The sequence below is a fragment of the Nicotiana tabacum genome, chromosome 4 (genome assembly GCF_000715075.1).
Source record: "Nicotiana tabacum cultivar K326 chromosome 4, ASM71507v2, whole genome shotgun sequence".
In the NCBI taxonomy this organism is placed as follows: domain Eukaryota; kingdom Viridiplantae; phylum Streptophyta; class Magnoliopsida; order Solanales; family Solanaceae; genus Nicotiana; species Nicotiana tabacum.
The window spans coordinates 94,872,924-94,896,692 of record NC_134083.1 but is presented as its reverse complement, the minus strand read 5'-3'; the positions used below and the strand labels follow the sequence as shown (position 1 = coordinate 94,896,692).

The following is a 23,769-nucleotide window of genomic DNA, read 5'->3' as shown; positions in this document are numbered from 1 at the left end:
GATCCAAGCCTTAAGATCTTCGAACTTCTCTAGGTATTCAGTAACTATACCCTTTTACTCAATTCTTTAAATTTTTCCATTAGATTGAAGTGGCTATCAGATTCAATGAATCTTGTGCATAGTTCTTCAGTAAAATTAGTCTACCTGATTGTCCCTTTACTCAAATTATAGGAGAACAATCAAGATTCGGCCTTATCATTAAGGTGAAGAACAACCATCTCCAGCTTTGTTGTGGGTCAGTCACATGATTAAAAAGGAAGTCTTTCACGCTTCCTCAACCAAGTGCGAGAATCTATTTCGTCAAAGTATGGAAACTCCACCCTATGATTGTAATTATTCAACTGAAACCTTGCCATGGTGCCATAATATTGTTCACCCAATCTTGTTCTGTTGCCAAATCCTTTTGCCAATTGATACCAGCTGGAGGACTCCCCAAAATTCCATCATAATTCAAGAGAAGTTTATCCACCAGAGATCTCTTTTTATTCATATCCTATATTTTTGAATCATTTGATGTAATATAATTTTGTAATTGACTGTCAAGTTTTTTCACCAATTTCTCAGTAGATTTCTCCCTTGTTTCAGTGATAGTCATGGTGCCAGGAAAAAGCTCTTGTAACAACCTGATAGGTTATTTTGAGTACTGGCTCCTCATTTTATGATTTGAGATCTTTCGTAAAGCCATTTGATGAATTATGACTTGCGTGCATGGTCAGTGTAAATTTTCAAAAAGCTTAAATATGAATTTTAAAAGAAAACTTGATTTTTAAACTTGAAAATGGCCAGAGTTGACCGCAGTTAATATTATTGGTAAACAATCTCGGATCGGTGTTTTGACAATTCCGGTAGGTCCGTATGACGATTTTTGGACTTGTACGCATGTTTGGTTGGGATCCCGATTGACTCAAAGCTATTTCGACACTTAATGTGAAAAATTGGAAATTCAAAATATGAACTTTGAAGTTCTTTGAGTTTTGGTGTTTGATTCTTGATTTAAGATGTTGTTTTAATGATTTGAGCTTGCGTGCGAGTTCGTATGATATTATTATATTTGTATGAATATTTGGATTAGCCTGAGGGACTCGAGTAAGATTCATATGAGTTCCAGACTGATTTGCTAGGATTTAGAATTTGTAGGTGCTGCAGACCCCGCATTTACGAGAGTCTGTTCGTAAATATGAGCCTCGCATTTGCGATGCTGTGTAGGGGCTTGACAACTTCGTATTTGCGAAGCTTGGCTCGCATTTGCAAGGGATTTTGTCTTCGCATTTGCGAGATAATTGTCACATTTGCGACTCTGGGCATAGTAGGAGTAGCTTTGCTTTTGCGAACCTTTGTTTGCATTTGCGGAGGTTCCAGCCTTTGCAATTGCGAAGGTTTATCGCATTTGCGATATCAGGGAGCTCAAGGACTGTTCGCATTTGCTACCAGTTGTTCTCTTTTGTGAACATCACAATTGCGAACAAGAATTCATAATTAAGATACTTGCAGCTGGGTAAAAGGTTGGAATTTCAGGATTTAGCTCATTTTATTCCATCTTTGAGACCTAGACTCCATATAAAGGCGATTTTTGAGAATAATTTCTTCCTAACTTCATAGGTTAGAAACTTTAGCTTGTTTTTATTCAATTTTGATTACTTTTATATGGATTTTCACTATTTAATCTAAGACTTCATACAGTAAAAATAGGGATTTTGGGTAGAAATTTAGTATGTTGTTTTTTAGAGATTTATACCTCGATTAGAGGTCGGATCTCGAAACAAATCATATAGTTGGACTTGGGGGTGAATGAATAATCAGGATTTGGTCTTAATATTGGATTTCGACCACATGGTCTCGGATTGACTTTTTGTTAACTTTTCTGAATATGTTAAAGATCGAACCTTTTTTTATATGAGTGTAATGACCCGATCAGCTGTTTTGAACTCTAGTGTTACGTTCGGTAGTTTTAGACTTTGAGTAGTTTCATATGATGTATTATGACTTGCATGTATGGTCGGTTTAAGTTTTTGAGTGGTTCAGGATTGATTTAGAAGAATGACTCGCGATTTGGAAGCTTTAAGTTGGAAGAGTTGACCAAGGTTTGACTTTTGGGTAAACAGACTCGGAATTGAGTTTTTATGATTTCGATAGGTTCGTATGATGATTTTAGACTTGTACGTATGTTTGGATTTGGTTTTGGAGATTCCTAGAAGGATTCGACACTATTTGTCGAAAGTTGGCAATTTGAAAAACTTAAGAGTTCATAAGTTTGACCAAGAGTTGACTTTTGATGTTATTGGACTCCAATTGGTGTTCCAAGACTATCTGAAGTGTTTAAGTGTAATTCGGACACTCTTTTGAAAGAATGAAGATTTAATAACTTCAGAGAAATTCTATTCCGTTTGAGCCTCGATTCTTTGTGGTGATGTTCCCGTGGATGTTTTAAGGCTTTGGATAAGTTTGTATAATGTATTTGTACTTGTTGGTATAATTGGATGGGGTCCCGAGGGGTTCAGGTGTGTTTTGCATCGTTGGTTGAGAAACTAGTTAAGTTAAGGATTTGGAGATTGACCATGGTCAATATCGATTCAAGATGACGAGTGCACGAGCATGTTCGTAAAATATTTTATGATTGAAATGCATATATGATTTGTTTTCGGGAGGTTCCGAATTAGTTTTGGGTGCTAAAACGAAGATTCTTTAGTTGCTGATTTTCTGGTATAAAATAATTACGAAAATATCATTTTTATCCATTAAATTTTTGGACTTCCTTTAAAACTTCAAAATATCATATCTCCCTCATTTTAAGGCCAAATTGGGTAATTCAAAAGGCTATCATGGGTGTAATTTTGCAAGAATTATGTTGGACTTATCAAATATGAGTTTTGGTATCATCTAAGATCTAGTTCGAGTTATAACAGCTGCTGCAATATTTTACTTATTCCGAAATTTAGTCACTTTTTCTCACATAGTTTTGGAGCTCGGATTTGGGCGATTTTGGAGGCTACTTTCACTACATGGATTGGGGTAAGTATTTTCTACTCAGTTTTAATTATATTTCATAGATCTATCTTAATTTTTGGTATTTGATTGATGATTTCAAAAGAGAAATTGGGAAATTTTGTCTAAACTTTACTAAAGTAAAATTTTGAGTTTTGAACATCGATTCGGAGTCAGAATTGAGTGAAATTAGTATGGTTGGACTCATAATTGAATGGGTTATCGGATTTTGTGAGTTTTGCCGGGTTCTGAGGTGCGGGTTTGGGTTTGACTTTGTGTATTTGATTAAAGATTCGACCGTTATCGTTTGAGCTTGCTTGTTATGGCATTATTTGATGATTTTGAGTTGTTTTTGGCTAGTTTTGAGCCGTTTGGAAGTCAATTTGAGTGGGATGACACTTCTAGTGTATCGATTTTGCTTGTTTGAGGTAAATGTCTTGCCTAACTTTATTGGGGGAATTTTTTCTACTAATTGATATTGTTTGCTACATGCGGGGCTGATGCATATATGTGGTGACGAGCATATATGCATGTCCCAGGGTTAATCATGCTCGGGAGTAGATATTATGATTATTTGTGCTTTGTTGGAATATGTGACCTTCCGGCTTCATGTTTTACTTGACTTCTAGAGTAATATGAATATGAAGTTAAATGCAAGAAACCATGATTTAGCGTATTAAAACTTGATTAAAATTTGACAGATTTTTGTGAAACTATTAATGTGCTAAATTCGGTCATCACTATACTTTATCACAAACACATCGCTACGACCGTTATTCTTGAGATATTGGATTCTATACTTGAGTTGAAGATCATTATTTTTAGATTGGTTGTGATACTTGAACAATGAGGTTCTTGAGGTTTGTTGAATTGTTATTGGCTGGAAAGTTATGATTTATGTTCATTTGGAATATTCGCTTAATCAGTCTCATTGATGTCATTCATGCTTCCTACCTTGCTTGTTATTGATATACATGTGCTTGATGAGGAAGAGTGTAAAGTACGAAGGGTGATGCCGTGCCATTTCATATATATTACCATAAGAGGAAGAGTGTAAAGCACGAAGGGTGATGTCGTGCCATGTGAGTAAAGCATGAAGGGTGATGCCGTGCCATTTCATTTACATTATCATGTGAGGATAAGAGTAAAAGCACGAAGGGTGATGCAGTGCCATTGTTTTTATATTATCGTGTGTTCATGGAATGAAGGGTATTTCCGTGCGGGTGAGGACGAGAGACATGCATTATATTCTGATGTCTTTTCCTTGTGTATACATTTATGCCTTTATCTTGAGTTGTTACTGTTACACCTATGTTTTTTATGTGACTTGTCATTGATGTTCTGTCTTTGTCCTCTACCTAAATTGTTGATATATTATCCATTCCTTCAATTTGTTTAGCTTATAAAGATCATGTTTTCCTACTTGTTTGTTATATCTACATCTATTCCATTTTTCATTTGTTGCGCTTTCGTATAAGCCTTCTACCATGTTAGTCATCCATGCCTTCTATTTTGTTTAGCTTATAAAGATCATGCTTTTCTTCTTGTTTGATATATCTACATCTATGTTATTTCTCATATGTTGCACCTTCGTATAAGCCTGCCACCATACTAGATATTAATTGCTATCATTACTTCTATGCCTCCCACCTAGTCTATTACCATTGTCCATATGTATTGCCTTGTTCGTTATTGCTACATTTGTTTTTCTCACTTTGTTGTTAATGTTATTGGCATTTCTTTCACTTGGTTGGTACTGTTATACGTATATTTAGTGAGGATGAGATAAATACACGATGGGTGTTACCGTGCCATTTGATTTGATATCTTGAGTACATTTCTCACACTATGAAAGTTATAGATTTACCACCGTAGTTTGTTGGTCATCGCTTTAAGGAAAGGGTTGGTTGCAATATTGACAAAAATATTGACCGTGATTTCTTCTAGTAATCATTTACTGCTTTGCATATTTGTTCTTGTACTCTTTTCTTTTATGTTTTAGTATTTATATATTGCAATTCTACTGTACATGTTATATCAGTGAGTATCTTTTAACTAAAAATCTTCATCACTACTTTATCGAGGTTAGATAAGATACTTACTGGGTACACGAGGTCGGTTGTACTCATACTACACTTCTGCACCTTGTGTGTAGATCTTGGAGCTGAGTTGCAGTGGATGACGGGAGCTAGCACTGAATATGCACTTGCCTTCTGGATGTAGTTACCACTTGTCCCTGGGTAGTTTTAGAGTTGAATTCTATTTATGTACATTCCAAACAAAAGTTGTATTTATTTCACATCAGTTCTTACAAAAATCCAGTCTTACCAGTCCTTGGGTTGTTGTATAAAAGTTCAGTTATTTCATCATTTATTTCTCATTAATCTCATTTGGATCATGTTGATTGCTAGTTGGCTTACCTAGCAGGTTGGGTTAGGTACCATTACGACTAGTGGATTTTGGGTCGTGATAAGTTAGTAGCAGAGCACTAGGCTCGTAGGTTCTACGAGTCATGAGTAAGTGTCCAGTAGAGTCTTGCGGATTGGTATGATGACGTCCATACCTAACTTCGAGAGGCTACATGGAATTTAAAAAAATTTCCTTTCTTTCTTTCCTTAATGTGCGGTCTTGTTTCAGCTTAAAACCTACGATTTTGATTTTTCCTATTCGTTCATATGTGATATTGTGGACTCGGTATCAGCTATGCGCCGCCGATTTGTGATGCTACAGATGAAATACGAAGATCTATGGATGTTTGACTATCATCGTGATGGGCTGTCTAGTCTTGGGAGCAGATGCAGTGATATAACTTTCAATCGTTCGCTTGTGGTACGAAGCAGATTCTGGTATCTGGTTGGTAAGCACGAACTTGGGAAGATTAGCGGGTGGCTAGTTGTTGTGAGTATGGTGGGTTCATGGTAAGGTGTTGATTTGAGTACAACCGAGGGGTTATCTCCTGTATGATGAGTTTGGATCTTGTGTTTCGTATGAGGTTTCCATTTGGTGGAATGCATATATTATAATTTTAGAGCAATTGGGGGAAATTTGCTTGATTATTGCAAGGATTGGGTGTACTCTTGGCAGAGTCTCCGGAGTGTTCTACGACCAGTATTACCTGAACTTATGAAGTATTCAGCTGATTCGCAGTGCAGGATCGGGGCATCTATGAATATATGGTACTATGGATTACCGACGATGTGTTCTATGGCTTCGAGATAAGTGGGGGAGTTTATTATCAATGATCGGATTGTAGGATTATGCATTGTATCAGTTTTTCGGCTGAGAGATTGCTTAGTTGTTTCTTTGAATAGTCATGTGTTGGTGAAACGCGAGTTGCTCGATGCGTATTGGCTGTGTATTGAAGATCAAAGTAAGGTGAGTGGTTATCGAGAAGGTTCTGATGAGTCCCATATCATATGTGGCATTTAAGGACTCCTAAATCCGTGAATGAATAGGGCTTGAGATCGGTAGTGAATGGTGACCAGATCTGCGGTATTTCTATGTCAAGAATGATTCTATATGGCAATATTAGAGAGATGCAAGAAACGGCTTCAGATTTACGGAAGGTTCCTTTAGAGCGAGCGTATCAGATTGAGTTACTTTTGGGTTGGCAAACTGCGTGACTCGGTTGAATTAGAGGATATCAGTTCTGATGACTTAATTATGTGTTAATGAGTTCCAAAGAATTCATCGTGGTTATGGACATAACTCGGAGTAGATGTTTTCTACATGTATAGAAGATATATTGCATGTGGTGATGTTCTCTTGGATTGAGTTAAATGAGAGGTTCTCGGTTGATGAGGTGTTCAACTTGCTTGTGGTTCAAAGTTGATTATGAGATTTTTGTATTTTCACGAGTTAGCATGTTAGTGGCGGTGCGCCGTGTGGGGTTGAAAGTTGCGAGTTCAAGGTTGCGATTTAGTTTTGAAGGGAAAGATATGAGCTCTTTATGGAACAGACAATTTTAGGTGTTTAAGAGAGTACTATCACTATTGAGTATCGCTTGGGAAGGGTGTGCACTTTAGAAGGCGCCTTGTGTTTTGACTTGTGAATACTTGACTAATGTTATGGTGATCGCTTGGTTTTGATCTGTTGAGGTTCAGGTTTTACTACGTGACGTAGAAGATGTAGGTGGGTATTTTATGTAAGGTGATGGTGTACGAGTGATTTATAAGTAATTTGAGTTGTGGAGTTGGGATCGAATATGGAGATTTCAGTATTCATGAGGTTTAAAGGCTGGATGTTCTCGTGGGAAGATTTTTCCTTGATTGCGAACTATAAAGATATGTTAAAAAAAGAATTGGATAGCTAACGGTATGTGTTATGGATAGATTGATATGGGCTTTTGGGAGGTTATTTATCTATTTGGGGATGATTAGAATTGTTTTGGGGGCTATTTGTGGGCCTAATGAGAATGGGTATTCTATATCAGATCGGGTTTGCTTATGTGTTTCTCCCTTATGCTATGACGGGTTGTGAGGATACATGATTATTCGCACGCATATTGTGATTCTGTTTAGGCCTTATGGCATTATGGGCGAGATGGCCCTCGTAATGTTGATTTGCTTATTGCACCATAGTTGTGCTTATCTTTCTCAGTATTGTTTATGCCTAATCATCTTCCCACATTTATATTTGTGCACTCTATCGTGCTTGATGTTGACGCACATGTGATCAGTGAGCCTGAGCATTATGGCTTGATGGGTACCCCTATATGGATTGATATGATTGGATCGGGTTGCGCGCCGTAATAATACTGTGATAAGATGTAACTCCTTATGCTTATTTTGTGTGTTTTGCTTTTACTTTGTTGAAAATAGTTCATAGGAAGATGTTAATATTACCCTACCTGCTTAACTTGCTTAGTAGCCTTCTTATTTAACTTTCTTACTATTATCGGTCATGTCTGAATTATTACTTATTTGGTGTACGAAACCACATTGTGTGGGGCTCCATATGCCTTTTGGTGTGACTTGTCGGTTAGGCTGCTTGTATTGGCATAGAAGAGGTCTCTAGACCTGAGATTGCACTATCGTATTGGGATGGGGAACGTTTGGGAGAAGGATGCCATATTTCTGCTCAGAATTGGGCAATGGTCCTTGTCGGACGAGTGAGCCTCTTGACTTGTTGATCTGATGAGTGGTGATGAGTTTCTGCATGTTTCTTTCATCATCGGCAGTGTATGAAGGTTTTAAACGAGGTTTTTATTTGTGGTCAGAAGTTATTGCTATGAGTATCTGAGTTATGTGGTATATCATGTGATTACATCTTGGGTTATGGTTATGGCTTGGTACAGTTTATTCAGACTTATGCAGTGTATGGATGTGAGAATTGGGTCTTATAATGAATTCCAGATATTGGAAACTGGGTTCCAAGGTTTAAGGATTAGGTTGACGGATCAAAACAATCGTCTGTGGGGCCCACATCTTAGAATCCGATAAAACTCACAAAATACGACAACACATCCAATTACAAGTTCAACTATGCTAATTTCACTCAAAACCGACTCTGAATCGGTATTCAAAACTCGAAAATTCATTCTGTGACATTAAAGAAATTTCCTTATATTTTTCTTGAAGATTCGATAATCTTACACCAAAATGAAGATTAATTCATGAAATATAACCACAAGGGAGTCAAGAACACTTACCCCAAGTTGTGTGGAAAAGTTCCTCTCCAAAATCGCCCACACCGAGCTCCAAAATGTCCAAAATGAGAAAAATCTCGGAAACCCTTATTTTTAACACTGCCCAGGTATTTCCACACCTGCGGTGCCTGGGCTCGCACCTGTGCATCCGCTTTTGCGGAAATATTGAGCGCATGTGGACACAACCAACCTTCCAAAACCTCACATCTGTGGCGCCTTTCTCGCATTTGCAGGCTCGCAGATACGCATAACCCTTTGCACCTGCGTTCGCCCATGCCAGCCCCAGTCCCGCATCTGCTCCAACCATGCCGCACCTGCGGCCAAGACTCTCGCAGGTGCGATCACACTAGAGGCAGCAGTTCTAGCATTTCCCTTAAGTCCGAATTTGATCCGTTAACCATCCGAAACTCACCCGAGGCCCTGGGGACCTCAACCAAATACACCAACAAGTCCTAAAACATACCACGGACCTACTCGAGGCCTCAAATCACATCAAACAATATTAAAACGACGAATTATATCCCAATTAAAAATCTATGAACTTTGAAACTTCAACTTCCACAACCGATGCCGAAACCTATCAAATTACGTCCGATTGACCTCAAATTTTGCACGCAAGTCACATTTCATATTACGGACCTATCCCAATTTTTAGAATCGGATTCCGACCCCGATATCAAAAAGTCAACCCATCGGTGAAACTTTCCAAAAATTCAACTTTCGCCATTTCAAGCCTAATTCCACTACGGACTTCCAAAAAAATTTCCGGACATGTTCCTAAGTCTAAAATCACCATACGGAGCTATTGGAACCATCAGAATTCAAATCTGAGGTCATTTACACATAAGGCGACATCCGGTCGACTTTTCCAACTTAAACTTTCCATTATGAGACTAAGTGTCTCAATTCATTCCGAAATCTCTTCGGACCCGAACTAATTTCCTCAGCAAGTCATACAACCATTGCAAAGTGTAAATTGAGCAGTAAATGGGATAACGGGGCTGTAATACTCAAAACGACTGGCTGGGTCGTTACATTCTCCCCCACTTAACATACGTTCATCCTCGAACGTGCCAAGAGTTGTTTCCAAGCCTTCAAATTACTATACTATCTTACCACGCACGTACCCGGGGGTGATCTCACGTCACCCTATTCCACATAGGCCTGACAACACAATACAACTGAATTTTTTTAATTTAACCTTAGCCCAAAAACCTCGGAATTCAATTCCCAACCTTCAAAATTGTTTTTCAAGACACGAATCTTACATTTACACACTGTATGAGTCTGAACAAGCTACATCGAGCTATAACTATAACCACAGATATAATTACCCCATATATTACACAACTCGCATGCCCGTAGCACCATTCCTGATCACAGTAATTACTTCAAACCAACCAAGTACTAGTATTTTAAACCCCATATCAAGCCAAACCTCATCCCAAAACCTTCGTACACTGTTGATAATAAAAGAAACACGCAGAATCTCATAACCCCTTATCAGATCAACAAGTCATGGAGCTCTCTCGCCTTCTAAGTTGGCTTTCAATATTATCCTCCCGAATATACCGAATTCAAACATGATAGTACTTATTCTAGGTCTCATAACCTTATATTATTAAACACAACTATCCCACAAACATGCCACATCAACATAACTCAGAGCCACATCTCGTGCCATTCGTGCGCCAATACGCAACAATTCAAATGTACTCAGTCATGTAAAATAACTTAAATGAGAGAACTGCCCCGCAAGATTAACAAGTACCGCCACAACGAAATATTGAAAATCCATCACACACCGTAGAACCATCACCCGATTCTAACACAAGGTTCATACCTTAACATAACTCTGCTGCAATGCGTGACCCCATCCAAACGTTGGTCCATATTATATACCCCGAGCCACCCTGCTCAAAATTAATAACCACGGAGAGGCAAATGACACCATGCCACACAAAACCTGAAAGAACATAACCAATACGCATTCAATCATGCAATACCCAAATGCTCATCTCGTTCAAATTCCACCATAAGGCCCCCAATAGAACCGCACCATGTGTGCATATAACCAATGAATCACAACCCCTCATATCATAAAAGAGTAACTCACCGATCATTCCAGAACACGAATAAGCTCCACATCAACCGAATGTCTAACACATCTCTCACCCACGAGGAATATTTCTCCCATTCTTTCGTGCCGCATAGCAACGTCTTAAAATCAGCAGTCGATCAACCAGGAAAATGCAGCAATACCTATGAAATATCCATAATTCAAAACATAGTGTGCCTTCTGAAATATATGCTCTACTCATGCAATACCAAATAGTTATAGCATTCATCTAAACATCAAAAACCGTCCATGCCCTCTAAGAATTTCTGACCTCCCTTTCAAAACTAAACTATGACCTTGCACACGCCAACCTTAATCCCACACAACACACCGTATCTATCATGCCATCATATGAAAAATATGAGAACCTCATAATCATTCTGAGTCACAAGTAGAATATATATCCGATCATCCAGAAGCCTTCCATTTGATTCCATCAGGTAGAAAATCATAATACTCAACATGCTACCTCACGCCGATAGAAAGTATCCATCTCAAACCATGGTTGAAACTATCAAGAATACTTTGAAATCTATTTTCACATAACCAAGTGATTAGAACTGAATTCCTCTAACTTGACCTAGCCACGCAGGTCACCAAACCCAAGAGTATTGCCACAAAGCACCTGTATAAAACCCCTACATTATATGCACCCAAAGAACCGATCATATCCATTACCATACTGATCCAACCTACTACCAAGTTATCCTATTTCTCCGAGTCCCTTTCGAATTTGCCTTCAATTGATACTTCTCCTTGCTAAAACACCACGATCTTTAACCACAACCCACCCCACAAACCTTAGCATAGAACCACAACGCCATACGACCCTTAGGCAACTGTATTCTTCTTAAGCACCTCCATAAATACCACAACTGTAACACTCACTCTGAAAATACCTTATGTGAATTTAAAATTGTTCTTCTTACCTTTCTTATACTAAAATGCAGAATCCATAGTCATACAGAATTTCTGCAAGTCCAGGCACCATCAAATGCAAATCTCAGATTTTATCTATACACAAGTCCGGAGAAATTCTCAATTGCTCTATATAAACCTTGAACCTATTGGAACCTTCACGAGAGTCACCCACTTTGTTCAAATCCAAATTACACCGCCCAAATAGGCCAAAAGACACGTGCCCCATTAGCACAACAACACTCAAAGAGGTAACTCTACTTTAATACCACCTATCAAATTCATACTCCGTGCGCACTACATCATTCACCAATAACAACTCACTCACCCCACGATTTTTCATATACTCATACGTACAATATAATCCGTAACTAGGAATTTCCTTATTCGAGTCATCCTCGATCTCAACTTCTGCAAGTCATAACTAACCCACCAGTATGCCTCAGCCAAAAACTAAACCTTTACATATAACCATGAAATTGAGTTATCAATAGCAGGCTCCCCTACTTGTCTCAAAGCCATAGATTAAAACATTCCATAACTCACAATATCCATACTCTATTACCGCCATAATACCACAGTGAGATTTAACTAAATTCTTCCCAAGCTCCTGCATCATAACCTATATGGTACCTCAAATCGTCTACTAAGCTCGCCTTCATTCTCGTGACGGTCAGGTCAACTTTCTTGACCAATTCAAATTCAAATCCCAATTCATCTGCCCTACTGGTAGAAAAGAAGATTCTCCACACAACATTATAAAGATCACACCTCTGTAGTTTATTCCGCAAGTGATAACCCGCATGTTTAGCCTCAAACTGGCATCTTTCTATACCTTTTTTACTACCACAACTCCTACATAATCACTTAACCTTCATGAGTTTGAACTCATCAACAAGACACAAAAATTTAATTTGTTCCACAATTACACCACGTAAAAGATCCTTCAACACATTCATAATTCGAGACTCTATGTCAAATCGAGACAGAAGTCAAATACCCAATAGTCCTTTTTACATCTCAAGCAATCATTTTTTTTTCACTTTCAAACCATCTGAAAACATCCCGCAGTCACAATATAATCATCATATGGTCATCCAGCCATTCATCGAGCCACAAATTCCACTCATAAGGACACTACATGACATATAAGTCCAATTGTACAAGTTTACACAACTGAAACTACCAAGCCTAAGTTGCGGTCTAATCCTGGCCTCAAGTCCTTCAGACTAGCCCATCAGCAAAATACAGAATACACATTTTGAACCTCGGTCATGGAATAACAAGCCGGCGTTGCACAGCTGATACCGAGCGCTCACACGCGAACATGAATGCGTGAAAAGAATTCAAAGAGTTATGTTTCAAGCTAAATCAATATCGCACGATAAGGAAAGAAATATGGGAAGTATATATCCTAAATGCCCTATAGCCTCTCGAAGATAAGTATGGACGTTATCATACCGATCCGCAAGACTCTACTAGACACTTTCTCATGACTTGTAGAACCTATGAACCTAGAGCTCTGATACCACCTTGTCATGACCCAAAATCTAACTAGTCGTGATGGCACCTAACCCAACCCGCTAGGTAAGCCAACTTTCAACTATCCAATTCCAATAACAATTATTAAAGCAATTTAATTAAATAAAGATCTTAATCTTATACATTCCCCAAGAACTGGTAGTACAAATCATGAGCTTCTAAGAATAGAATTTACAAAGCTGATATGAAGTAAATACATCTTCTGTTTGAAAAGTACATAAACACAGTTTTTATAATCTAAGGCTACCATGAACAAGAGGCAGCTACCATAAGAACGCAAGTACATCTTCAAATCTGGCAACCATCGAGCCCAACAACATCAACAACCAACATCTGCACGCAATGTGCAGAAGTGTAGTATCAGTACAACCGACCCCATGTACTAAGTAAGTAACAAACCTAACCTTAGGTTGAAAGCAGTGACGTGCTTTTACCAAGGTCGGGTCCAAAACCAATAGTCCACCACAGTCCATAACAACGTAAAGCAAATAATACAAGTAATTCAGAGGAAAATGCTCGGCTAAATCATAATTTCCAAAAATAGTTCTTCCTTTCAAGTACATCAGTGAAACCCAAAATCGTTTACCGAAGTTGCCAAAAATGTGAATAAGTTTGAAAACAATAATTTTTCCAAAATCCTTTCAATAATAAACAAGATGTTAATTTTCCTTTCCAGATAACTAGTTTAAAATAAATGCATCACTATACCCATATGCCAACATGTGTGAGAAATCATGAATGATGTAATATCGTACAGCATGAGGAAAAATACATCTCTATGCCTGTATGTCATGTGTGCATGTCAATGCAATGTATCTCAGAGATGAACTCATATGCATACTCTCAGAGTATCAATTCACTCAGTCCTCTCCATCACTCAGTCCTCACAGTCACTCAGTCTTCACAGTCACTCAATCCTCCCAATTGCTCGACACTCGCACTCAGTAGGTACCTGCGTTCACTGAGGGTGTGTACAAACTCTGGAGGGGCTCCTTACGTGCTATAATAAAGCCTATAAGGCCTGCTGCAGGCGGGCAGCCCCGATCCACATAATAATCCTTACAATCAGGCCTTCGGCCTCACTTAGTCATCAATCTCTCCAGTCTCTCCTCATGGGCTCACAATGTCATGAAAATAGCCCAAAAATGATGATATGATGTATCAATAAATAATAACAGAGACTGAGATATGATATGTAATGACATGAATATGACTGAGTATAAATTTTCAATTTAAAACAAATAATTCACAGTAATATGACCTTTATGGGTCCCAATAATACTGGCACATAGCCTTAACATGATTTTTAATATGATTCTCAGCTCAATTTCTTTAACACATAAAATTACATAGAAAATGCAAAGATTATTTGACTACAAAATTTCACGGAACCAATTTTGTCACAATTTTTATAGTGCACGCCCACACGCCCATCACCTAGCATGTGCATCACCTCCAAACAATTCACATAATACGTATATTCAGGATTCATACCCTCAGCTCCAAGATTAGAAGAGTTATTTACCTTGAACAAGACTAATCAAATACCGAGCAAGCTAAACAATGCTCCATATATTCTATTATGCGCGTAACAACTTCCAAACGACTCAAATCTAGCCACAATAAATTTGATTCAGTCCACACAATTATAGGAATTAAATCCATATCAAAATTATAATGTTTTCCCACAAAATTCGTAATTACACTCAAAAACAATGTCTGTGGGCCCCACATCTCAGAATCCAATGAAACTCATAAAATACGACAACCCATCCAATTACAAGTTCAACAATACTAATTTCACTCAAATCCGACTCCGAATCGGTATTCAAAACTCGAAAATTCGTTTTGTGACATTAAAGAAATTTTCTTCTATTTCTCTTGAAGATTCGATAATCTTACACCAAAATAAAGATTAATTCATGAAATATTACCACAAGGGAATCAAGAACACTTACCCCAAGTTATGTGGAAACATTCCTCTCCAAAATCGCTCACACCGAGCTCCAAAATGTCCAAAATGAGAAAAACCTTGGAAACCCTCATTTTTAACACTGCACAGGCATTTTCGCACCTGCGGTGCCTGGGCTCGCACTTGTGCATCCGCTTTTGAGGAAAAATTGTGCGCCTGCGGACACAACTAGCCTTCAAAAACCTCGCATAGGCGCCCTTCTCGCATCTGCGGGCTCGCATATGCGCATAACCCTTCGTACCTGCGTTCGCCCAAGCCAACCCTAGTCCCGCATCTGCACCAACCACACCGCATCTGCGGCCAAGACTCTCGCAGGTGCAATCACACCAGAGGCAGCAGTTCCAGCATTTCCCTTAAGTTCGAATTTGATCCGTTAACCATATGAAACTCACCCGATTCCCCCGGGACCTCAACCAAACACACCAACAAGTCCTAAAACATACCATGGAACTACTCGAGGCCTCAACTCACATCAAACAATATCAAAACGACGAATCATACCCTAATTAAAAATCTATGAACTTTGAAACTTCAACTTCCACAACCGATGCCGAAACCTATCAAATTACGTCCGATTGACCTCAAATTTTGCATGTAAGTCACATTTCACATTACAGACCTATCCCAATTTCCAGAATTGTATTCTGACCCCGATATCAAAAAGTCAACCCCTTGGTCAAACTTCCCAAAAATTCAACTTTTGCCATTTCAAGCCTAATTCCACTACGGACCTCTAAAAAGATTTCCGGACACGCTCCTAAGTCCAAAATCACCATACGGAGCTATTGGAATTATCAGAATTCAAATCCGAGGTCGTTTATACATAAGTCAACATTCGATCGACTTTTCCAACTTAAACTTTCCATTATGAGACTAAGTGTCTCAATTCACTCCGAAATCTCTCCGGACCCGAACTAATTACCTCGACAAATCATACAACCATTGCAAAGTGAGAATTGAGAAGTAAATGGGGGAACAGGGCTATAATACTTAAAACGATCGTCTGGGTCGTTACATTCGGTCATCACTATACTTAATCACAAATACATCTCTACGACCGTTATTCTTAAGATATTGGATTCTATACTTGAGTTAATGATCATTTTTTAGATTGGTTGAGATACTTGAACAATAAGGTTCTTCAGGTTTGTTGAATTATTATTGGCTTGAAAGCTGTGATTTATGTTCATTTGGAATATTCGCTTAACCACTCTCCTTGATGTTATTTATGCTTCCTACCTTGCTTGTTATTGATATACATGTGCTTGGTGAGGAAGTGTAAAGCACGAAGGGTGATGCCGTATAATTTCATTTATATTACCATGAGAGGAAGAGTGTAAAGCACGAAGGATGATGCGTGACATGTGAATTAAGCATGAAGGGTGATGCCGTGCCATTTTATTTACATTATCATGTGAGGATGAGAGTAAAAGCACGAAGGGTGATGTCGTGCCATTATTTGTATTTTATCGTGTGTTCATGGGATGAAGGGTATTTCCATGCAGGTGAGGACGAGAGACATGCATTATATTGTGATGTCTTTTCCCTGTGTATACATTTATGCCTTTATCTTGAGTTGTTATTATTGCACCTATATTTTCTATGTGACTTATCGTTGTTGTTCTGTCTTTTTCCTCCAACTAAATTGTTGTTGTATTATCCATTCCTTCTATTTGTTTAGCTTATAAAGATCATGTTTTCCTTTTTGTTTGTTATATCTACATCTATGTTATTTTTCATTTGTTGTGCTTTCATATAAGCCTTCTACCATGTTAGTCATTCATGCCTTCTATTTTGTTTAGCTTATAAAGATCATGCTTTTCTTCTTGTTTGATGTATCTACATCTATGCCATTTCTCATTTGTTGCACCTTCGTAAGCCTGCCACCATGCTTGTTAGTGAAATTTATGTCCTCATATCTTAATTGCTATCATTACTTCTATGCCTCCCACCTAGTCTATTACCGTTGTCCATATGTATTGCCTTGTTCGTTATTGCTACCTGTGTATTTCTCACTTTGTCGTTAATGTTATTGGCATTTCTTTCACCTGGTTGGTACTGTTATATGTATATTTGGTGAGGATAAGATAAATGTACGAAAGGTATTGCCGTGCCATTTGATTTGATATCTTGAGTACATTCCTTACACTATGAAAGTTATGGATTTACTACCGTGGTTTGTTGGTCATCGCTTTAAGGAAAGGATGGGTTACGATATTGAGAAATATTGACCGTGATTTCTTCTAGTAATCATTTACTACTTCGCATATTTGTTCTTGTACTCTTTTCTGTTATGTTCTAGTATTGTTTCTATTGCTAGTCTCTTCTTCACATGTTTTATCAGTGAGTATCTTTTAACTAAAAAGCCTCATCACTACTTCGACGAGGTTAGACAAGATACTTACTAGGTACATGGGGTCGGTTGTACTCATACTACGCTTCTGTATCTTGTGTGCAGATCTTGGAGTTGAGATGTGGTGGATGACAGGAGCTAGCAATGAAGATGTACTTGCCTTCCAAATGTAGCTACCACTTGTCCCTGGGTAGTTTTAGAGCTGGATTCTGTTTATGTACATTCCAAACAGAAGTTGTATTTATTTCATATCAGTTTTTGCAAAAATCCAATCTTAATAGCTCATGACTTGTACTTCCAGTCCTTGGGTTATTGTATAAAAGTTCAGTTATTTCATCATTTATATCTCCTTAATCTCATTTGGATTATGTTGACTGTTAGTTGGCTTACCTAGCGGGTTGGGTTAGGTGCCATCACAACTAGTGGATTTTGGGTCATGACAATGAGGGTAGGTTTTAAAGCTTGTTTTGATTTATTCGAGTAATATTTGACTAGATTTGGGTGGTTTGGAGGCTCGTTCTAAAGGGAAAGCCGTGTTGGATTGTTGATCTTGTTCTGGAAAAAGATTGTGATTAACCTTGATTTGAGAGAACTAGGACATGATTGATCTGTTTGTTACGTGATCTATGTACGAGGTTGAAGTATATGCAAGATGACGAGTGTATATGAGTTGTCATAGTTATAAGCATGCGGGGTGTTCTAGATTTTTTCGTTCTTTAAATTATGCCATATCTTTTTCCTATTTCGTGCTTTTCTTTATTATTTATTGACATATATATGCCTTCACTTGTTAACATTTTTCAATTGTTACATGCTTCTATTTGCTTTATGCTTTTATTTAATGTATGTCTTTACTTGTTACATGCCCTTTCCTATTATTAGATAGAAGATTTTACCTGCTTTATGTCCTTATTTGCCTTATTGTCTTTACATGTTCCTTGTTTTACTCTATTGTGTAATGTTGTATTGTTTGACCTTAAATTATTCTCGTGTTACAACTTGTTTAAGTTTTGTTGGTATATGTTATGAGGCTAGTTCTTGGATATTGCATTGTTTGACCTTCCTTGTTCGTGTTTGTACTTTCTTGGTGAATTTATGCATTCTACCTCCATTTAAAATTGTGTTGTGAGAATTGCCGTGTTGATTGTTACTGAGAATTTTCAAATGAACTATTATATTGGTCCCAGCAGCGTTTAGAGGTTATTTGCTCGAACCTTTTTCAGGAGACTTGAGGTAGTGCTGCTTGGCGTTCGCAGACCCTAGAGTCCCTTTCCGATCTCTACTTAGTATTTATTATACCAGACATTATTATATTTTTCTTTGCAGACTTGTGCTTAGTACTTCTAGTGGCTCATGTACCCGTGACACCAAATTTTAGAAATAGTTTTAGATAGCGTTGGTTGTAGCTTTATTATACATTTTATGAGATTTCACTCTTTATCCTTATTATGATGTTTATAGCTGTTAAACTGCTTTATTCATTGTTGCTGATGTTAGCTTGCCTAGCAAGCGGCGTTAGGCGCCATCACGACCCCATGGTTGGGATTTTTGGGTCGTGACAAGTTGGTATCAGAGACCTAGATTGTATAGGTCTCACAAGTCATGAGCAAGCTTAGTAGAGTCTAAAGGATCAGTACAGAGATGTCTGTACTTATCTTCTAGAGGCTAAAAGGCTTAGGGAAACTTCACTTTCTTTCTTTCTCTATCATGCGACTTTGTTCTATCATAAAGTTTAAATGTTTCTTCTCTTATTCTCTTACGGATGGTGAGGACAAGTGATTTGTCCTGATAAATAGCCGGATCCCCAAATTGCATTCACTACCAGGGGTAGGGACCGGGGCAAGGGTAGAGGCAGAGCTCAGCCTAGAGCACCTATAGAAGCACCCGCAGTCGAGCCTCAGTTAACTCTGGAAGAAGAGATTCCAGTATAGGTCGAGCCAGTAGGACCGGATCAGGTCCTAGAGGGGTTCATTGCTATCCCAGTGCTTCAGGATGCCTTGGTCCGCATGGTTGGCTTCATGGAAAGTATGGATTAGGATGGTGTGTTTCATGTGGCACAAGTCGCTTCTCAGACCGGGGGAGAAGTTCAGACTCCCACTACTCATACCCCAGAGTAGATGACCGATGGTTATCAGACCCTAGGAGTTCTACTACTTGGGATGGTTCTGCCTATTATTGCTACACAGCCCGGGGACAGGCCCACGATGTCAGTTGATGAGCTAAAAAGGTTGGACAGATTCACCAAGTTATTTTCCCCTCACTTTAGCGGTGCATCTTTAGAGGATGCCCAAGACTTCTTAGACCGTTGCCATGAGATATTTTACAACTTGGGACTAGCGGAGTCCAATGTAGTTGATTTCACCATATTTTAGATGCATGAGTCAGCCAAGAGGTAGTGGCAGGTGTATGAGTTGCGCAGACCAGCATGATCACCTCCTCTTACTTGGGCCTAATTTTCACAGTTATTCTTGAAGAGGTTTATTCCCCTCACTCAAAGAGATGAGCTTTACAGCCAGTTCGAGCACCTTCAGCAGGGTAGCATGATCATTACTCAGTATGAGACTTGTTGATTTGTCTCGCTATGCATCTATCCTGATACCTACTGAGAGGGAGAAGGTGCGGAGGTTCATAGAGGGTCTTACATATGGCATCAGACTTCAGATGCCCAAGAAGGCCGATACTGAGATTTTTTTTACTCGTGTAGTGGGGATTGCCAGGAAGATTGAGCGCATTAAAGGCCAGGCGAGAGAGACGGCCTTTGATAAGAGACCCCTTTATTTTGGAGGATTCAGTGGTGCCTCATCTAGAGGTAGGGGTTTCTTTATTAGAGGTCACTCTATCAGACCGGTATAGTCAGAACTACATGTCACACAGGGTACATCAGGCAACCGTAGTGCTTATGGACCTCGTTCCGAATAGCTAGCATTTATATCGCCCTTATCTCCCATTAGTGCACCATCGATTTAGAGCTACTACAGTGGTCAGTCGGGTCATCAGGGACCGTCTCAAATTCAGGAGCCACACCAGCCGAGGTGCTGCTTTGAGTGCAGAGATGCGGGTCATATCAGGAGGTATTGCCCCAAATCGCAAAGAAGTATGCCATAACAGGGTATGTGTTCCATGATTCTAGCACCGGTTGCTTCACCAACCTCATTAGCCAGTAAGAGACGGGGGTCAGGTAGCCTGAGGTGGAGGCCAGTCAGTTTGAGATTGAGGCCAGCCAATGAGAGGTCATCTTAGAGGTGGAGGACAAGTTGGTGGGGCTCAGCCTCTTTGTTATGCATTTCCGAGTAGGCTTGAGGTGGAGTTATCCGATGAAGTTATTGCAGGTATTATCTCAGTCTGTCATAGAGATGCTTTCGTATTGTTTGATCTGGGTTATACATATTCTTATGTGTCTTCATATTTTGCTTCGCACTTGAGTATGCCTAGCGATTCTCCCGATGTTCCTATTTTTGTGTCTATACCGGTTGGAGATTATATAGTAGTTGATCGGGTGTACCAGTCTTGTGTTGTTATTATTAATGGTTTTGATACTATAGTTGATCTTTTGTTGCTGAATATGGTAGATTTCGAGGTCATTCTAGATATGGATTGGTTGTCTCTGTATCAAGTTAGCTTGGATAGTTATGTTAAGACTATGACTTTAACCATGCTGGGGTTTCCAAGATTAGAATGGAGAGGGGCCCTCGGTCATTCCACTGGCAGGGTGGTTTCTTATTTGAAGGCACGGCGCATGGTTGAGAAGGAGTGTTTAGCATATTTGGTTTACATTCAGGATTCTAGTGCAGAGGTTTCTACGATAGATTTAGTGCCGGTGGTGAGGGAGTTCCCAGAGGTGTTTACTGTAGATTTTCTGGGTATGCCACCCAAAATTGGTATTGAATTTTGCATTGATTTGGTTCTGGGCACTCAACCTATTTTTATTCCACTGTACCATATGGATTCAGTCGAGTTGAAAAAACTGAAAGAGCTGTTGCAAGATTTGCTTGATAAGAGATTTAGACCAACTGTTTCACCTTGGAGTGCGCAAGTGTTGTTTGTTAAAAAGAAGGACGAATCGATGAGGATGTTCATTAATTATCGGAAGTCGAACAAGGTAACCATCAAGAATAAGTATCTGTTTCCAAGGATTGATGATTTATTTGACCAGCTTTAGGGTGCCAAGGTATTTCCAAGATTGACTTGAGATTGGGCTACCATCGGGTGAAGATTTGGACATCGGATGACCCTAAGACAACGTTTAGGACTCGTTATGGTCATTACGGAGTTCTCGATGATGTCATTTGGTTTGATTAATGCTCCAACAGCCTTCATGGATTTGATGAATCGAGTGTTCAAACCTTACTTGGATTCTTTCGTGATTGTATTTATTGATGATATTCCTGTTTACTTTCGTAATGGAGAGGGGTATGAGCAACACATACGGATTGTACTTCCGGCTTTGAAGGATCGTCAACTATATGCCAAGCTTTCGAAGTGTGAGTTCAGGTTGGACTCAATTGCCTTCTTGGGGTCATATTATGTCTTCTGATAGTATCAAGATGGATCCTTTCAGAATTGTCCTAGATTTACTTCAGCTACAGAGATTCAGAGCTTCTTGGGTTTGGCGGGCTACTATCGCCATTTTGTGGAGGGGTTTTTATCTATCTCAGTCCCATTTACCAAGTTGACTTAGAAGGGCACTCTTTTCAGATGGTCTGATGAGTGTGAGAGAGGTTCAGAAGCTCATGATTGCCTTGACTACAACCCCCATCTTGGTGTTGCCCACAGGTTCGGGTCTTACACAGTGTATTGTGATGCATCGCGTATTGGACTCGGTACGGTATTGATGCAGGATGGTAGAGTGATTGCCTACGCGTCTTGTTAGTTTAAGATCCATGAGAAGAACTACCCCGTGCATGATTTGGAGTTAGCAGCCATTGTGCACGCACTCAAGATTTGGAGGCATTACTTATATTGCGTGCCATGTGAGGTCTACACTGATCATCAGAGTCTCCAACATCTATTCAAGAAAAAAGATCTTAATTTAAGGCAGTGGAGATGGTTGGAGTTATTGAAAGACTATGATATCACCATATTATATCATCTGGGAAAGGCTAATATGGTGGCCTATGCCTTGAGTAGAAGGCGAAGAGCGTGAGTAGCTTGGCATTTATACCGACAGTGGAGAGGCCATTGTCTATAGATGTTCAGGCCTTGGTTAACAAGTTCGTGAGGTTGGATATTTCAAAGCCTAATAGGGTTCTTTATTGTGTTGTGGCACAATCATCTTTGCTGGAGCACATTAAGGCTCGCTAGTTAGATAATCCTCACTTGTTGGTATTGAAAGACATGGTACAATGGGGTGGTGCTAAGAAAGTTGTGATTGGTGATGATGATGTTATGTGGCTTCAGGGCTGGATTTGTGTTCCGCATTTTTGATGGGTTGAGAGAGTTGATCCATGAGGAGGCTCATATCTCATGGTATTCTATTCACCCAAGTGTCACGAAGATGTATCGTGACTTGAAGTAGCATAATTGGTGGAAGAAGATGAAGAAAGACATTGTTGGACATGTTTCTTGGTGTTTGAATTGTCAGCAGGTGAAGTATGAGCATTAGAAATCGGGTGGTTTGACTTAGAAGTTGGTAATATCGGAGCAGACTTGGGAGCCAAAATTTGACGAGCGCAAAACACATACTTAAATATGCTCGCTAGTCGAATATAGTAAAATATAATATTGTATCCACAGGGATTGGAGTTAAACAGTATTATCGTAGTTTGTAGCTAGATTGCTATCAAAGATAATCAACAATTTAGAGTTTTGTGTTTAATACTAAAATTAACTAAGAATTTAGACTATCGACTAATGACATATGCAACACTGAGTAAGCAAATAAAGTTAATAATGGAAGGAAACATGGTTTTGATGGAATAGGTGCAAGATAATTGTTTGGGATCTAACTCTAGATAATTCACTTCTAGTGTTCAAGTGAGTCTCTCGAATTCACTCAATTATTAGTTCACACGTTTTGAATAAACTCCTCTCTCGATTAAGTCTCAACCTCACAAGATGAACTAAGTTAAGCTCGGTGAAGATATGCAAGAATTCATAGTAGATTAGTTTTTAGGAGAACCTCTCTCGATTATCCTCATAACTAAGTTTAATCAACAATTCAACTAGCCTCTTTCGATTACTAAGAAAAATTAAAGACTTCAACCAACAAAATAGAATGCAAGGATATCATAGGTTAT

At 38.9% G+C, this 23,769-nt stretch overlaps 1 protein-coding gene across 1 annotated transcript; it reads left to right on the top strand.

Moving 5' to 3' along the window:
* Positions 1-20,756: 20,756 nt before the first annotated feature.
* On the top strand, positions 20,757-23,135 carry LOC142180044 (uncharacterized). The gene is made up of 4 exons (XM_075250962.1): positions 20,757-20,862; positions 21,103-21,393; positions 21,484-21,632; positions 23,118-23,135. Exons 1-4 carry the CDS (start codon positions 20,757-20,759, stop codon positions 23,133-23,135), a joined length of 564 nt encoding a protein of 187 aa, XP_075107063.1.
* Positions 23,136-23,769: the final 634 nt, after the last annotated feature.

What these genes read in the sequence shown, in the direction of transcription:
- LOC142180044 (XM_075250962.1), top strand. Translation starts at nt 20,757, where the DNA reads ATGAGAGGTCATCTTAGAGGTGGAGGACAAGTTGGTGGGGCTCAGCCT. An exon ending in ATCCGATGAAGTTATTGCAG is followed by an intron (nt 20,863 to 21,102) that starts GTATTATCTCAG and finishes TGAATATGGTAG; the next exon opens with ATTTCGAGGTCATTCTAGAT. An exon ending in GTTTACTGTAGATTTTCTGG is followed by an intron (nt 21,394 to 21,483) that starts GTATGCCACCCA and finishes ATATGGATTCAG; the next exon opens with TCGAGTTGAAAAAACTGAAA.